At 36.8% G+C, this 13,763-nt stretch overlaps 1 protein-coding gene across 1 annotated transcript; it reads right to left on the reverse strand.

Annotated features, from left to right (window-relative positions):
- Positions 1–686: 686 nt before the first annotated feature.
- On the reverse strand, positions 687–13,747 carry LOC113505118 (CCAAT/enhancer-binding protein zeta). The gene is made up of 20 exons (XM_026887649.1): positions 13,502–13,747; positions 13,102–13,213; positions 12,546–12,646; positions 12,175–12,262; positions 11,308–11,481; positions 10,754–10,863; positions 10,219–10,364; positions 9,239–9,374; positions 8,478–8,683; positions 7,485–7,755; positions 6,887–7,052; positions 6,131–6,330; positions 4,985–5,120; positions 4,285–4,461; positions 3,782–3,866; positions 3,132–3,250; positions 2,393–2,566; positions 2,200–2,265; positions 1,709–1,801; positions 687–1,047 (listed from the first exon to the last, which is right to left on the reverse strand). Exons 1-20 carry the CDS (start codon positions 13,658–13,660, stop codon positions 722–724), a joined length of 3,045 nt encoding a protein of 1,014 aa, XP_026743450.1. The 5' UTR covers positions 13,661–13,747; the 3' UTR covers positions 687–721.
- Between the last annotated feature and the right edge of the window lie 16 nt (positions 13,748–13,763).

Consider the following 13,763-nt stretch of genomic DNA (forward strand, 5'->3'; position numbering starts at 1 on the left):
ACTTATATAAATCAATCGAGATTGATTAAAATCGATTTGAATCTACGAAAAATATTAATATCGATTAAATTTTGAAATCTGACATCACTACAAATAATTTTACTTTCATTTGACGGAAAAAATATGCAATCAGAGAAAAAAATGGTGAAAATGCATTTTTTTCATCTATAGCAAGAAGTATTTACTCTTTTTGTATTTATATTTGAATTTGATAAGCAGTATAATAATCGTAATAAAATTCGAAACTGGCACAACTCGATGCACTATGTAATTATCAGAATTGGTTTGTGATACCAGCTAGCCCATGCCACTTCTTTAGTCAATGACGCTCTAAATAACGTCTAAATCCAAAATCAGTTCTTTAGACCCCAAGATTCATTGTAACAAATTTTCTAAAAACTGAAAAATATACCTAATCTAAGTATGAAGTTTATTTATCAACCCACTACAAAGAGGACGTCGTGAAAAATATTGTTTCTTTCTTCATTTAACGTAAAATTGCTGTAATTTGCTCCTAGATTGTTGCCCTTTTTTGGCCAAATAGGGAATAGAGAAATTTGTAGATTTGTAGATTATTTGTTACATCCTATAAAGGTATTTTTTCTCATTTATTTCCATTTAATATCTTCAGTGATATTTCAAATAGGAGAAATCACAACAGGCTACATACAAATAAAACACAAATATCAAAAAACGATTTATTCTAATTTACACAAGTAAATTATTTCCTTTTCTTCCCGCCCGGGCCGTTCACTTTCCCGCCTTTACGCTTCCCTCCTTTTTCGGCCATCTTGGAACCTTTTCTGTCATTATTGAAATTTTTCTTGAAATTCCCATGTTTTTTCTTTCCTTTGTTACCAAGTATTTTTCTGTTGTATCCTTTGATCCATTTGTCTCTGTTTTCTTCCCAGGCGAGTTGTTTTGTGCTCGAGTTGTCTGTGTTAGCGACCGCTTGGCTTGAACCTTGTGTTTTGCTTGTAGCTGTATCTTCAAGCAAAGTTGAGAATTCTTCGGCTGATGCGAATAAGGAGCCGAGGTCTTCTGAACCTGAAGATAAAGAAGTTAGTTTAGGTTTATGTATAAATAATAACATAAACGTGGGATTTCACTGGTGTTTTATTTATTCTTCTTCGTAACGAAAACATATTTTAAGTTTTGTATAAAATCATTAAGCACCTATGTAGTAGATTTGTAACCATATTTAGGAGGTATTTTATTGAATTAATTAAAAAATATAAAAATGTGGCTAAGTGTTAGCGAAACGGGCGACAAATTCCAAGCAACGCATGAAGATTGTTTACCGTTTTTTTTTATGTACCTTAACCAAGAATGAGCTAGTGAGCAGCATAGTTAAATCAGTAGTAGAGATTAAACGACGAATGGCTCCTTCATTTAAAATAAAAGCTGTACATAATTAGTTTCATTCATCGAGACTGTAAGCAGATCCTTTTTTTACCACGGACAAGAGAAAAGGTTGACTTAACCATCTGTTTTTCTCGTACCCTCGACTCAATAATGTAGGGATTCCAGCTTTTTTGCCCAAAATGTCCGGCTATAAGGTTTGGCGATGTGGCAACCCTAGGAAGAAGGCAGATTTATACCGGCTAAAACCATCGGCGTTCTTCGCCTTTCCTTTGGGACCATGGGAACTATAGATCCTACCATACCTTGTTAAAAGCGTACATTATATGCCTTATTAGTTACTTACCTTTCAATTTAAACTTGCCCTTTCCTTTCTTTGATTTGGCGCCTGGGACATCGATTTTATCGTCTTCATCGTCACTGTCTTCAAGAAGTAGTTCTATAAAAAGATTAACACCAATATCAATACATAAAACTTGATTTGTTTCTTGCTCACTTTAATTGGATTTTATTAACCATTTTTCCATACGTAAATATGTGTAAGATTTCGTGTACATATATTTATTTTTAAACAGTAACTTATGGAGCTTTTTGCCAGGTCTTCTTCATAGAAATGATATTATGAGATGTGTTCACAGCTCATTATGGACCCTGTCGGGCACAGCAAAGTAGGACAGGGGAGGAAAATGCTATTTATTAAGCAGTTTGCGTTCGATATCGATACTATGTATCGATGTGTAATCGATACATAGTAACGCAAGGTGACCCCACAATATCGTATCAAAAGGTACTGTTTGCATTTTACTATACTATTTAAATCTAGGAAGTAATGCTCACCATCTTCTTCACCAGATAACGCTGGTTCTTCATCATCACCAGATATATTCAGTTCACCATCACTGTCTGTTGATAAACAATATAAAATATTAATGAAATTGTTGTATTGGAAAACTTTTTTGATTAAACAGTTTGACTATTCTAAATCAATTCTTATGGTATTTTTAAATAAAATACATTTTTAACAACATACCTCCTTCAATTTCATCACCATCATCGCCTTCTCCTTCATCATCATCACCTTGATCTTCCTCATCATCATCACTGCCCAACTGTTCATTTTCGTCGTCATCCTGCTTCTTATTGCCTCTCTTTTGTTTAGTAGCTGCTAAGTCCGCTAAGAAGTCCATTTCGTCGTCTGATTCCGCTGTTAATAAAAGTTATTTAATTAAATAAACTGTAAAACATATCACATCACTTTAGTATTATAATACCAGCCATATTCGTATACGCGTAATGGTAGAATATGAAGACATTATATTCATTACTGATACTTATTTTTTAACTCAAATAAAGAATTATGCCATGTTATAGCATATGGTAACAATATCTTATGAGTTGCGTCAGTGGGTCTTTGAAAGTCATTTCAAAGACCCACTTGATTTTTACAAATTGAATAAACTTCCAGAAACCAAACGTGAAACCATCATTTGACTGGCCTATTGATCTAGTGGTTAGTGACCCTGTCTGCTTTACCGGAGGTCTTGGGTTCGATTCCATACCAGAAAAACGTTTACACGATAAACAAGATCATTTGTTCCGTGTCTCGGTATAATTTACATCTATTATGTATGTATTTAGAAATATATAAGTATGTTTATCACTTGTCTAGTACTCATGATACAAGCTTAGCTTAGTTTGAGACTAGATGGCGTTGTGTGAAACTTGTGGAAATTGGGTCAGTAAGTAGTTAAGACGCAAAGATACTTTACCTGCAGCTTTGGACCCTGTAACGCTGTCCAGGTACTGTTCAAAGTCCTCGCTGTTGACAGAGTCCGCGTCACTATCGTCATCAGAATCAGCGTCAACGTTGCGGCGCTTTTGTAAGAAACTGAAAAATAATGGTATTGATTTGACAGATAGTTTAAGTACATGGTGGGTTATTGATTGCATCTTAATTCTTTTCCCTTACACCCGATAAGCTGTGATTAGCTTTCGTAAGGTCGACGGCGTGGACGATAAATTTAGTAGGAACATAAGTTAACAACTTTATGGAAAGGAAAATATAGCAGATTTAAACACTCAGTACTCGTTTTTTACTAACGAGTCAGTTATTTTCAGTTTATATCAAGTTATTAAATTATTTAACGGTTTATTCGTGATAAAGGACTCTGGTTGGCTCCAAAACTAGTCGGGCACTCCCGATTAATACACGAGAATAAACCGTTGCATAATTTAATAATGAATCAGTCTCGCGATAGTTACTATAAAAATGATATCAATTTTAAAAATGATATGACATCAAAATAAAAAATGCACACAGCAGATTAGAAGGCGTCAGGCGGAATTCAGCCCCAATTGCCTTTTTATATTCACCTTTATAAAAGAGGATATTAATATGTATGAATTTAGGGATACTTACTCGTATAAGAAGCGTTCGTCGACTGGCACCTTACTGGCATCCTCGTTGAGATAAGAAGCAGAGGTAACTGCTATACTCTTCAGACCTACGAATAAACCAGTACTTATATTGTTTAAGCTGACATTGTAGGGGTGAAAGTGGGAAAGCATGATCGAATGTCTACAAATTTACTCGTCTTTGGACTCAAATGAAAGCACACTGAAATCTGTGGTATTGTTGATGACTTATCAAGGCGGTTCTTAGCTTCGTTTGATGAGAAAATTCGTGGTGCGACAATAAGATGAGGAAAATCGAGTGTTAAGTCAGAGTATCACTTAGGTTTAACTTATACATTATAATACTACTATCTATATTTACAGTACAATCATTACCACTTACTAAATTCGTCATCAGGGGTTTCCTTTTTGTTTTACCTGTTACTGTTCCACTGCAGGGCAAAGGCCTCCGTTTGATTTTTTTTAGTCTGTCTATTGCTTCTACTTCTTATTTTTTCTAGATCATACCTTTAGCTGTATAGTTCTTCCTAATAGCAAACTTCGGGTGTGATCCCTTCACCTTCTTGACCCCCTCATCCGCTTGCAGCTCAGTTCGCTTCTTAGGGTTCTTGAACACGAAGCGATCCAGGAAACGGATACCGGCGAAGTCTTTGAGGGGATCACCGCTGTATTGTATGATTTGATCTGAAATAGAATATGGTGGGACTAGAAAGAGGGTGTTTATTTGGTAATAAGCTGTTCAGTTTCCTCCATCAGTCCATTGATTGTGGAAACAGGCTTACTAGACTTTTTGTGTTCAATATCAAAGTATATTTTTTTAACAGCAATATGCAACTGTGTGACGGCTCCATCACATCAGATAGATATGATATTGTGATGCAGGTGATTGGGTTATCTGTGGACATCTCATCATAAATTGTCTGTGGTCTGACCAACCGAGCTTTGTCTCTCAATAAAGTTGTAATGTCAATAGCGTCGTTTTACTATTCGCAGTTCCCGTGAGTTTCTCTGAGATTCGGAGGCCTCTCAGATATCATCTATTGTCACGACGTCGGGAAAGAGGATCTTTCGCAACCAGCGAAGGCGTAAAACTTAAGAACTAACTAAAAAAGATGTATCAGTAAATGTGTCGATGATAGTTTCTTTGAAATTTGCCTTGGCATGCAGGAAATTTGGAAGCTAAAGTTTCAGTAAAATAAATAGTTACCGTGTATCAGCCTCTCGGCGAAGAGTTTGACGGTGGGGTGGAAGTGGTTCGCCAGCGGCAGCAGCTCCAGCAGCGCGGTGCAGTGCGCGCCCGCGAACGAGGGGTTGCGGCCCACGGGGTTGTACTCCGTGATCTCCTGCAGGGGCCATGTGGGGATATAGTCGTGTAGATACAACGTGTTATCAGACGATTGCCGTTCACTGCTGAGAATAGCTAGGCCTCAACTCAGTTGCACGCTCAACGTTTAAGAACCTTTTTTTTTACTAAGGCGGGGGAATCCTCATGGACACCCGCCCTCTCGGGGGAGAGGACGGGAAGTGTCAGACTATTACTGGCTAAACCTAACCGCCGGATGACGTCAGCCGCGTTTGATGCCGGCACGTGGAGTTACATAAATATTACCACACAGTGAAGGCCGCCGACCGCATAAGGACCTAAGTATAATACCCAATAATCGGAATAGGCCTCGCCTAAGTTGCTCGCTCAACGTATAACCTAAGTTTAAGTATACTCATATATATTTCTCATGCGTTCATATCTTCATGATCAAATTAATTTGGGGAAATTATAGTTCTTATTGTTATACATTCATAGATTGCCAATAACTTCGAAAAAACTACATCCTACTACTATTATAAAGGCGAAAGTTTGTAAGTATGGATATATGGATGTTTGTTACTCTTTCACGTAAAAACTACTGAATGGATTTGAATGAAACTTTACCACAATATAGCTTATACATCAGAATAACACATAGGCTACAATTTTTGAGGTTTCTAATGTGAGGTCGTAAAAAAACACATTTTTTGCGCTTACATTGCAAACGCTGACTGAATCCTACAAGATAGATAGATAGATAGAAGGCAGGTATAAATTATAACTTATATCTTCTAACCGCGCGGACGAAGTCGCGGGCAACAGCTAGTATTATCTAAATGTATAAGAGTGTAGTACTAATTTTATGTTTGTAATGAAATTAGATCATCAAATCTTACAATCAAATCTCAGCGAAGTAATTTATAGGGCAAGAATTCGCTTTCAATTCATCAAGCTAACATCACTCGAACATCCATTCTAATTCTATATGAAATAGAATTTAAATTTCTTTGCATGACAACAAATTCTCCTCCACCGACTAAAACCCACCTTATCCATATTAACAGATTTCTTCAGCTGTATCTTGCTGGCCAGTTCCTTCTCCTCAGCATCGTCCTTGACCTCACCTTCAGTCTTGACCTTGGCGTGGAACCAACTCGACGTCACAACTCCTTTCTTCCGTTTCTTAGGTTTTATGTTACCCTGGTCATCTATTTTAAGGTCTACGTATGATTCTTCTTCGTCATCATCTGGATAGGAAAAATGTATTTTAAATTACTTTTGTATGTTGGGCCATGTTAATAAACTTTGGTGTCTTATTTTTGGGACAGTATAATGACGATCTAAGTTGAACAGTCCAATTTTTGAAGAATTACAGGGATAGTCGAGTGGTTGAGGTCAAATGCCAAGCCCACTGAGCGCGACGTGTCCCGGGTTCGATCCCCGCGTAGGTCAATTATTTGTGTGATCCACGAATGCTCGTCCTGGGTCTGGCTGTCTTTGTGCATGTGACTTAAATGTTCGTGAAACCCTCTGTGGAACTAGGATTAAATACCTAAATGCGGCAGTTGTTTAATGGATAACGGCGAGTTAGTCAGACTGTCTTTGAATTATGTTATAATGATTACAATAACCTGTATTTGTCTTGTGGAATCATATCTTGAATGATTAATTGTTAAATGTTGCAACGGTTTTCTCACGCTAGGCCTGACTTAAAACACTGCCTGAGACACCGTTACATTACTTAATATAAAATATCTTGAAATTGTTTACATTTCATAGATTTTTTTTTATATAAATGCTTACCCAGTAAGAGATCCTTCTTATCTCCTTTTAGCAGGTCAACTCTCTTGTCTGTTACTTTGACCTCATCATCTTCTGCTACTGTATCGTTAACCTCCATCGGGGTCTCTTCTGTGCCATTCTCTTCTTTATCTTCTACTTCTTGCGGTTCTTCTTCTTCTTTTATCTCCTGTGGATTAGGATTTTAAATTGATTTATATTAGCGAATTAAATAAGAAAACCATAAAATTAATTTGGTTTGAAGAATTTAGTTTTTAATTAGAAGGAAGAATAAAGTTTATAGTCCGTAAGATATTAATGTAGGACACTAAATTAACGGGTTTTGTTAAATTTTTTCTTTGCCATCATGTGACAATCTGTGCCTACAATAAATACCAATTACAAACGTAGTATTCATATCATCGCGACTCCATCGCCTAGTCCATAGCCCGGATGGGTCCGAAACTAGTCGCCTGTCCAGTTTCGGACCCAACCGGACTATGGACTAAGGACTGCCCAGTCCTTACGAACGTTTTATAATAAAATTAAGTGCTATCAATATCAAACTACATTCAAACAATTCAGCATCAAACAGTAAAAAAACCCTCAAAATTCCACTCACCTCTTTAATCTCCTTCTTAGTCCAGACCAATCTCAAAGCCTCCTTCTTCGTCGTATCCTTAACAACTTGAGATATCAGGAACAGCATCCCACACGCTTGGGCAGGAGTCATGTAGCAGGACAACTGTAGCAATCTCTTTATGAAGGCAGCGACGCGGGACACATTAGTATCGTTCTTCAAAGATTTGTAGATTAGGGAAAACAGGAGAGCGGAGTGCGATGTGCTGAAGATGTCTGAGTTTGTCAGTTTGCGGTAGAGGGCGGTGTAGTAACTGGAAAAGAAAGGAATTTTTTAGTTAACTGCCTTTAAAAGGGAGTGGTGGAGCTCGTGGCTAAGCTATAACCGCATAAGTGATTTAATCACAGGTTAAGCTATGCTTGACGCGGTTGGTCCGTAGATGGGTGACCATCTAAGTCATAAGGAGTTCCTCCGTGTTTCGGAAGGCACGTTAAATTGTGGGTCCCGGCTGTTATTCTTACATCTTTGACAGTAAGCTTCTGACTACCTGTAACGACTGTAACCAAGGGGCATCGTGTCGCCCAGGTAACTGGGTTGAGGAGGTCAGATAGGCAGCCGCTCCTTGTAAAACACTGGTACTTAGCTGAAACCGGTTAGACTGGTAGCGGACCCCAACATAGTGGTCTTGTGTGCATGTTATGTTCTTTAACAGTCTGCTATTCATACTATAGTCATACTTTTGAATGGTAAGCTGATATTGATATTTGGGATGTCATTAGAATCCTTGAGAAAAATAATCTTGAAGAAGAGTTCGGTTTAAAGTTACATTACTGCAACGACACAAGGTTTTCTTGACTGGAAAAATTAAAGAATTATGTAGCTGGCTATAAATTATATAGAAGAGGCCTTTTGTACTGTTTTTGTAACTGTAAGAAACGCTATATCTGTCACCGGTGACCGATCTTCGTAGCACGCACCGGCACATCGGTCACCGGTGACCGAAGTAACTAAAAACAACAATTCAAACATACTCACCGATCAGCCGTCCCTTTCGAAGCATCAGATATATGATACAGCAGCGCTAAAGCATGTATAGCTATGTTGATCCCGGCTAGATGTACGAGTCTGTGTATAGCGTCGATGTGCGACGCGCTTTCTACCAGGCGTTCCTTGTTAGCGAATGGGTATGCCCGCTTAACGCCCGTCAGAATGGCCGACATTAAACGGGAATCGATCTCGCCCTGTGGAATGTTGAAATTTGAATGATATTTGGAAGGTTATGTAGGAAAACAAATATTTACTCCATTGATTTGATAATCTTAATAAAATTCTCCCGTCACAGTGTACATAATTGAACTCATAAGAAACGACATGACCGATTATCATGCAATTTTGTGTGCATATTGGGTACTTTTGGTTTTAGTATCAGTCAACATCTATCATATATTTCTCATAGCCCCATTTTTTCTGTATTCCTTAGCACTCATTTTTATGGCAAGACATGAAGACAATGTTTGCTGCAGCTAGTATTTTATATTATTAGCAATTAGTCGAGCTATAAATTATTTACAATCAATATAAGTGAAAAAAAGTAGATACTCGTCTTTACTTGAACCGTTGAAACTCGACTAAACTTGTTCATACTGATTCATTGATTTAAAAATAGATTAAATAGATCAGCTTTCTTATTTCGTAAGACGTTTATGTTACGTCAGCCAATCACAACAGTTCACAAAAGCATGCAGAAAATGAAAGTTCAAATAATGTCTTTTAACTTTACATAACATAGTCCATACCTTCTTGATGGACGCCTTGAAGAATGAGAAGTATATCCTGATGAGATTCTCAGCGATCTTGGAGTCGTCCTTGCCGAGGAAGAACTGGTTCAGGAAGCACACGCCGTAGTACTGAGCGCGGGACGATATGTTGGATCTGAAACATTATATAGATAGAATACATGTGATTACATTACTTACAGATGTAGGTGGAGTAGCCGGATGTTATTAGTAAGTGATGATAGTAGGAAACACGTTAAGCCCAATGTAAGCGATTTGTATTACCCTGAAAAGTTTGACTATGATCTATTATACTAAGTTAATTTCTACAGGTCGCATTTCTGTCTTAGCTATCCGTTTATCTATAAATATACAGCAACAGATTTACTTTCATATCCCTATACTATTATAAACAAGAAAGTTTGGATGAATGTTTGTTAGCGGATTCAGACGAAATTTGGTACACAGATAGTTTTAAACCTGCCTTAACACTTAGTTTTGTCCCTATTTTATGTTCTCCTTTCATCATTTACGATTTGTAGTTGGCGGAGCCTCTGGCAACAGTTAGCTATCAAGGTTAGTATACTAATGCTTTATAATCATTGGCCTAGCCTTTTCCCAACTATGTTGGGGTCGGCTACCAGTCTAACCGGTTTCAGCTAAGTACCAGTGTTTTACAAGGAGCGACTGCCTATCTGACCTCCTCAACCCAGTTACCTGGGCAACACGATACCCCTTGGTTAGACTGGTTGTCAGACTTTTGAAGCTTCTGACTACCTGTAACGACTGTCAAAGATGTAAGAATAACAGCCGGGACCCACAATTTAACGTGCCTTCCGAAACACGGAGGAACTCCTTATGACAAAGATGGTCACCCATCTACGGACCAACCGCGTCAAGCATAGCTTACCCTGTAATCGTTTCACTTCTGCGGTTATAGTGCTTTATAATATGTTTCAAAAATACAAATGTATGTACTAGGTATCTTTCATGGTAGTTACCTGAACAGCATCTTCTCAATATCAGCCAGCACAACAGCCTTCATATTGGGATGGTTGAACAGCAGCTGGCAGAGATGGTAGATGACCTTCGAAGCGACGGCCTGGCACGGATCTCCCAACTTGTTTATTATATTTGTTAGAAGCATCTAAAACAAACATACATCATTATTTTTTTATTATTTTTCGATTGCCTGAATAGTTTCGGTCAGAATTAGTCGGCCAATTCCAATAACAAGTGTGTAAATTGTTGCATCATTTAATAATACAAAAGTATGTTAAGTATTTTATCGAAGATTAGTATATATGTCGCGACAAAAAAAAAAACATATTAAATGTTAAAAGTGTTGCCTTCATTACTATCATCAAAATGATCAGACCTAAATAATATTAATGTGTCATTTAATGTGTGTGTGTGTAATGGTTAATTTCTCAAAAATAACACAGCAATGCATATTGGTCAAGCTCAAAATTAAATCCTCTGAAATGTGATGAAATGAAATCATAAATTCTGTAAATAGTATCATTAAAAACTTACTTTCTCTCTTTCTGGGTGGTGCATCAGTAAGTATGACATGGCACTGACAGCTTTCTCTTTGTTAGCTTCTACTGAGTCGTGAGCGAACTTGTTGAGAGCTTCCACATAAGCTGAAATTAACGATAAACATATAAAAATAGTTGTTAACGTTAAAGTAAAAAGTGCGAATCGCACCACACTAAGCCCATTGAGCATTGAGCAAAGTGCCGCGGGTTCAACAAGTATTTCTGTGCTCCACCAATGCTTGTTTTGAGTTTGGGAGTCTTTATGCAAGTGAACTGAATGATTAAGAAACCATTCTCGACAAAGGGATTCAATTCTTTACTGCAGTAATAGTTATTTTTTAAGATAAATGACTATTACTCTGAATGAGATATGAACCATTAAAAATGCATCTTAACTATTAAAATGAATAATTAAGATGCATTTCTGTACTATATAACACAAGCATTGCCTTATTTGAAAACAAATGGCTTTGTAGGCAACTATCGAACATTATTATTGTATTCTAAACCTTATTCTAACGCAATACACATCACAATCGCATAACTTACTCCCATACAGCTCTTTCAGCTGATCTTCGAAGTACCACATCTTGAGTATGTTCCGTCGCGCCTGCTTGTTGCCTGACGTCATCTCATCGAGGTGTCCAAGCGGATGTTGGTCGAAAGTCCGCAACTTTATATCGGGGATCAACAGCTCTGTTATCAAGAGCTCTGATAGTGCATCTGGGGTTAGAAATTATTGTATAAGTTTTTGCTTTTAATAGTTGCATAGACATCATCATCATCCTAGGCTTTTCCCAACTATGTTGGAATCGGCTTCCAGTCTAACCAGGTTCAGCTAAATCGGTCAGGGTCGCGCTGAAGCATGCGCGAGCGATCCCGTGGCTCCCCTCCCCTCGCCGTGCCCTCGGCGTGGTTTGAAGTCATTAGAGTTTCACCCCGGACAAAAAAAAAAAAAAAAAAAAAGGTTCAGCTAAATACCAGTGTTTTTCAAGGAGCAACTGCCTATCTGACCTCCTCAACCCAGTTACCTGAGCAACACAATACCCCTTAGTTAGACTGATTATCAAATTAAATATTTGATTTATATCTAGTTTTCAATGTGATTGTGATAATGTTTTTGAAAGGCAAACCATGGATTTAACTTTATATGTGTAGACAAAAGTTTATGAGCTATATTGTGGATATTAAGCTATTTACTGTAAATACTAAATTGTATGATAATTGTTGTGTTAGTACGGCAATGATGTAAGTAAGATCATTGGCATCATTATGTTTACATATGATAGGAATCCATTTTGGGAAATCATTTGATGTGGTCTTCAATACTTAAAGCTTTCCTGTATATGTGGAGGCCTATACGCTGGACATCCTATGTGCTGGTATTATTTAATATGTTGTTTGTCAATTACTTACCTATTATTATAATTCCATCCTTCTTTTTGGCTGGTTTGACATTGTTGATTAAATTTCTTAGGGCTGTCAAATTGTAAATGGGATTATCCTGAAATCAAAATGCTAAATTAATTAACCCATATTCAACATTCTTTTTTAGATATTTAATTATATTACTATAGCAGAATTCTAGAGCTGAGAAACTGCTTTTGAGATTATCAAAGCCAGTCCAAGAAGGACTCTTCATTCATTCATACACTTATATTTGCATAATAAAATTGTCTGGACTTTAAAAGAGACAGCAACCCCTGAGTTTGTTCGATCATTTTTTCATGAAGCAGGTCTGATTTACTTTCTTATCTATTTTCGATGTCTGTATAAATTAAACCTACTTGTATAAGAATGGTGGCGGCAGCCACTCTGTCTCCGATGGCTCCTTTGTTTAGCAGTGTCCTTGCCCACTGGTGGTCTGATGATCCACTTCTACTTGACTCTGCAAATTATATCATATATTATAGGAAAACATATTATGTAGGTACCTGAGGGCCCACAATGCTCCAAAAGTAATGTATCTTGTGTACCTACTACCTAAGTTCACATTGTGGAATGCAATAAACATATTGAGTATTGAGTTTTGATACCTTAGTCGTCATTATTCCCCTGCCCTTATTCCAATTTTATTGAATTTTTATTTGGGGTCAGTGCAACATGTCTTCGATGTTGATATATTAGAATAGCAATAAAATTGTTATCTGGTACATTTAGGCCATAGTCAAACTTCATGTCTTGACAAAGATAGAAATTTCAATATTTTATTTTTGCCTGTAACTATTTTATGTATTTTGCATTTAAATAAGTACTATAATAACTATTTTAGTAAACCTCTTGTATTATTAGTTAATTTATTTTGGTAGATTTAGAAATATATAAAAAAAATACAATACTTACTAGTTTCATAGGCCATTGTATCCCCATGTAGTGCACTGCTCGCTTCCTTCCTCACTTCCTCAATCTGTTCTTGTGTTAGTGTCTTTGTTACACTAACTGGTTCTTCTGGCATCTTGAATAATAAGTAAATAACATAATTAAATTTTGCCACATTTTTTTTAGCTGATAAAAAAATATTACAATTCAGACTGATAAGCAATTAGATGTTAATTAGTTTGGTATATTCAGAATTTATTTTATACACACCAATAATTATTGTTTACCGATAAATTGATGGTTATGTGCAATAATGCGCAAACAGCATAGTACTGTGAACTTGACAAACATTATGCAAGATGTACAGTACATGTATTTTTTTGCACAATTTTTGTGGTTTAAGATAATAATATGACTATCTTACCTGAGTATACCATTTCTTTTTATCCTCGTATTCAAGAGTTTCGGCAAAGTGCTTCGCAATACCTTGTCCTTTCTTTGTATCAGCATTTTTGTCTTGTTGACCATAATTTGTGTAGGCCTCGTCCACTAATATATTCTCTTCGAACCTTTTATGTTTCATTTTGACTTATGTTAATAAAATTGCATTAAATATAAACAATAAAAACACGTGAAAACTAAGCACTTGCCATGCTACTTTGACAATGTCAGTTTTTATGAAGAGA

Source organism: Trichoplusia ni, chromosome 24 (assembly GCF_003590095.1).
Source record: "Trichoplusia ni isolate ovarian cell line Hi5 chromosome 24, tn1, whole genome shotgun sequence".
Classification (NCBI taxonomy): Eukaryota; Metazoa; Arthropoda; class Insecta; order Lepidoptera; family Noctuidae; genus Trichoplusia; species Trichoplusia ni.